The 5,000-nt window shown below is 42.3% G+C and overlaps 1 protein-coding gene across 1 annotated transcript in view; it reads right to left on the bottom strand.

Moving 5' to 3' along the window:
• Positions 1-400: 400 nt before the first annotated feature.
• The window catches only part of LOC138055690 (uncharacterized), a 5,364-nt gene continuing 764 nt past the window's right edge, over positions 401-5,000 (bottom strand). The window contains exon 1 of the mRNA XM_068901572.1: positions 401-5,000. This exon is cut by the window's right edge and continues 764 nt beyond it. Within this exon, the coding sequence (XP_068757673.1) occupies positions 401-5,000 (4,600 nt within the window).

Raw genomic sequence — 5,000 nt, forward strand, 5'->3', positions numbered from 1 at the left:
ATCCCAAAAACAAACTTCTCCTGTACAGCCGCTATTTCCTATCTAAACTGTCCTGGCATTTTACTGTAGCTGCCATGTTTTAATGATCCAAACTCTTTAATGATAGATGACTTCCTTTTAGAATACAATTCCTGGTAGAGACGATTTCCTAAGATTTCCGAGATATAATTCCGCCAATACACAAAATATATTACCGCCAAAAACTCGATCAGATCTAATTCCTGTCACATGTCAATCAAACTAAAGCTCGTGTAACACTAGTTTCCAGTTTTCAACACACTCCCCCCTGATTGACGTCGAAGTCAATCAAGAAAGTTTAAACAAATAAGACTGATTTAACGCAAAACCTAATTTAGCTCTTTAGCCTCAGTGTCAAACGCTCAAGATACGGTCAGACAGTTCATGGAGCAGTGATCACTGTAGGGATGTCTTCATCTCTAACTATCTGAATGTTCATTCCACTGTCAAACTGTCCTGTTCTCGCATTAGTTACGTGTTCGTCACACACGTTGATTTCAAGAGGATAGAGCTTTTGAATTGGACGTTTTAAGCAAGTCTTGCGGAGAGAATTATCTACTGTTACCACTTCTGCTGCGCGCACAACGTTGTCTTGTCCCTGTAACAGTTTCTCTACTTTCCCCATTCTCCACTGTTGTCTGGGTGTCTTGTCAGCATAGATGTGCACAACGTCGCCTACTTGAATTGTTCTTCTTGGTTCACCTCCCTTGAGTTTCTGGTACTCGCGGATACCTGTAAGATATTCTTTCTTCCATCGATTTCTGAAATGGGTGAGAAGACCGTCTAAATATCTCTCTCGTCTAGGCAAAGTGTTTACAGGTACTGTGATGGCAGGAGATTGATCTAGAAGTCGACGACCAATTACAAGATGAGAAGGCGTAAGTGGAGTTTCTGTTAGCTCATCGTAGACATAGGTCAATGGCCTAGAATTCAAAACGCCTTCAGTTTCGATCAGCACTGACTCTAACTCTTCATAACTCAACTTCGCATTTCCGAGCACTTTCTTGAGACACCTTTTCACAAGTTTCACACAGATTTCGAAGAATCCGCCCCACCAGCTGGCTGTGGGTACATTGAATTTCCAGTCAATGTTCCGATCAAGAGCAAACTTCTTAACCTTTGCATCTCGGAAAGTTTTCCCGTTGTCTGAAATGAACAGGGTCGGTAGTCCTCTTCTACCGAAGAATCGCTTCAGCACTCTTAAGAACGAATTGGCGGAGAGGTCCGGCGTAAGTTCAAGGTGTAAAGCTCTTGTACTAGCACATGTAAACAGAGCAATGTAACACTTGTGCATTTCTCCCTTGGATAAGGATATATGCTTCACGTACAAGGGTCCGGCGAAGTCCACACCTACTTTAGAGAAAGCCATTTCCTCTGAAACTCGGAATGCAGGTAGTGGTGGAGTAGGTGGAGAGCTGTAGGCTCTTCCTTGTAATTTCTTGCACGTAACACACTTGGAAAGTACATCCTTAACAGCTTGCCTTCCTTTGATTATCCAGAATTGTGATCGGATTTCAGTAAGAGTTTCTCCAACTCCATTGTGATTCACGTTTTCGTGGGACTGCATAATCACGAGCTTAGTGAAATGCTGCTTTCTAGATAACAGAATGGGATGTTTTGTTGAGTATGGAAGTGAAGACTTCTGGATTCGTCCCTTGCATCGCAGAAGTCCGTTGGCATCCTTAAAGACTCCTAACTGGTCCCAAGTCGAACTTGATTTCTCCTTTCCTTCAAGTTTGGCTTGAACGTCTTTGTACCAAAGATTCGTAGCAATATTCTGATCCTCCATACTGATGTCAGTTATTTCTATCTTCCTCTTGAGCTTCTGGATGAATTTCAGCACAAGAGCGGTTACTCTGACAAGTTTACTGAGACTACTAAATCTTTCTGGACAGATGACTTCTGAAATGTTCTGAAAGCACTGCACGGATACTGTCATAACATTTGAAATTTCAGGTTTCCTTCTCAATTCCTTTGTTACTTCTTCTGGGAATGTACTCTCACCGATTGGATTATCAGGTAGGTTTGGCCACTGAACTTCTCCTTCTTTCAGAAATGGAGCTCCCTTCCACCATAGATCACTGTGAGCGAGAACAGAACTCTTTGACCCTCGCGACGCTATGTCAGCAGGATTAGACTCAGACGGGCAATATCTCCAGTGATCCTTACTCCACAGACTTCGAATCTTCTGAACTCGATTCTGAACAAACAGCTTGAATTGTTTAAACTCTCTATTGATCCACCACCACACGATCTGAGAGTCAGTCCAATTGAAAACAGCGTCTATCTTCATAGTGCAGGTCAATGCCTCATGCACGGCTGTCATCAAATTCGCAAGTGTCAAGGCGGCCATTAACTCCAGTCGAGGGATTGATTCACCGATCAAGGGAGCAACTCTTGTTTGGGACGCTAGAAGGCAAACAGAACTGGTTCCAGAGGTTGTCAACCTGATGTAGACATTTGCTCCATACGCAGACTTGCTAGCATCTGCGAACCCATGTAGTTGAATAGACGTGACGTCTTCGACTTGAACATCACCCAGGATGCAACGAGGTACTACAATGTTTGAGACTTCCCACATGTCTTGTAGTAACTCCTTCCAGCGCGACGCGAGACCTTCCGGCAAAGCTTCATCCCAACCAAGTTTTAAATGACAAATTTCTTGGAACATGCACTTTAAGGGTAAGGTAACTGGTGACAGCAAGCCTAATGGATCATAGAATCGAGCAGTACTGCTCAATAATGTCCGTTTAGTGAAAGTTCCCTCTAAGGCTTGTCTAGAAAAGGTAGCAAGATCAAACTCGAAATTATCTTCCATCCGATCCCATTGAACTCCCATTACTTTGACAACGGTTTCTTCGCTCACATTGTTGTTTGAATTTGACACTGTCCAATCTTCTTCCTCAATGTTCGGCTCGGTCAATGTAGGAGTAGCCTTACAAGACAGCTCCGGTTCCCAAGACAAAGATTCTTCTGCTCTTTTGATCATTTCAGTTAACTCTTCACTGTTCGATGCCCACTTTCTCATATTAAAACCTCCTTCTCTGAACCGCAACTTCAACTTGTGGTAAAGTTCAAAACACTTCGTTACCGAGTTCTCACCAGATGCAAAGTCATCAACATACAAAGCTCTCACAACAGCAGCCACAAATTCAGGATCAATGTTCTCATACCTTGTTAAGTGGTTCCTCAATGTTACATTCAAAATAAATGGAGAGCAAACTAGACCAAAAACAAGACGAGTGAATCTCAGTGTGATCACTTCTGGGTTCGGGGAGTTGATGTCATCTACCCATAGGAACCTTAACAAGTTTCTCTCTGCTGGATTGACTTCAATGTTCAAGAATGCTTTTTCTAAATCACCAATCAAAACCACTTTATGGAGGCGAAATCTCAGCAAGACATCAAAGATCAATGGAGTTAAGGCTGGACCTGGTAGGAGACAGTCATTCAAACTTGGTTCATTGCGGGATTTAGCACTGGCGTCATAAACCACACGTAGTTTAGTAGTGATTCTGTCTTCTTTCAATACTTCTTTATGAGGAATGTAATGTACAGTTCCAGGAAGGGTATCTAAATCATGACTCTTATCAATCAATTCAACAACACCAGCATTTAAATGTTCCTTGATGACACTGTCATATTGTTGGAGCAATTCTGGCTTGGACCTTAATCTTTGCAATGAAGAAACAAGGCGATTCTGTGCCAACAAGTAATTGTCTGGAATAATTGGGTGTTCAGTCTTGAAGGGAAGAGACACTTCATAACAGATTCCATTGAACTTCACTTTGGTAAGATAGTCTTCAAGAAAATCTCCCTCTCTATCCTTTACTCCAAGAGTGTCATAGTCCCAAAACTTACTTAGCTCCTCTTTCAGTAAGAAATCATCTGAAACTAAGTTCTCTTCAATGATTTGACATTCAGTTTTCATAACATGGGACACGTTAACAGTTGATAACTGTGTATTCGCACTTGCCGCATTCACAGGACCACTCAATACATATCCTAATCTTGTACGAATTGCCACTGGTCCATGTAGCTCCCCCCTTACCACGTGATTCTGAACCACAGACCAGTAATGATCTGCTCCAATCATGACATCAATTTCTAGATCCTCATCACCTCGTGAGTGATCAGCCAGAGGTAAACCTTGCAAAAGTGGGAAACACTGTTGTGCAATTTCAATGGTCTGGTTTGTGATGGGACCAATTGGTCGTAAGCTCAATTTGCTCCTTAACCGTGAGCTTATATAGGACTTTTGGGAACATGAATCAAAAAGGATTCTCACATTGCAAGAATTTCCTCCATGAGGACCTCTGACGTTAGCTCTGGCCGTTTGTAACAAGATGCACTTGTTATTAACGTCTTGAGTAAAATACAAGTTTGTACTCACAGTTTGTTCTTGATTGCTGTCTCTAGCCCTTCTGGTCGTGATTGGATAATCTGGATAGTGTTGAACGCTGCACAAAGCCACGTGATGTTTCCCACTACAACGATGACACCTTGCTTGACAATCTCGACTCACATGACCGCTCCTCAGACAACCAAAACATTTTCCCTTTTGACGTAGAATTTTCTTTCTAGATTCTGGATCGGTAACAACAGAACATTTGACAGTTGGATGAGGTCCATTGCAGAAAGTGCACCATTTATCCTTAGATAGCGGCAGTCTCTCGTTGTTTGCAACCAGGGTTGACGATGTGGGGGGTCTTTTGTTTTGACCTGTGCGAATTCCAAAACCAAAATCTCGTTTTTCTTTTAACTTTGTTTGCTCAGTTACCGTTCCCAAAGCACATCTTTCTCGAATTTGCAATTCTTCTGTGAAAGACTTGATGATTGTATCAAGGTCCCAATCTTCTGATGTGCCGCGACTCAGGATGAGGCGTAACTCTTGTGGGATCTTTTCCATAATTACAGGTGTCAAAAATGTTCCGTATGTCTCAGTCGAAATACCGATTCCTTTTAGACTTCTAACTGCCGCC

The sequence above is a fragment of the Montipora capricornis genome, chromosome 7 (genome assembly GCF_036669925.1).
Source record: "Montipora capricornis isolate CH-2021 chromosome 7, ASM3666992v2, whole genome shotgun sequence".
NCBI lineage: Eukaryota > Metazoa > Cnidaria > Anthozoa > Scleractinia > Acroporidae > Montipora > Montipora capricornis.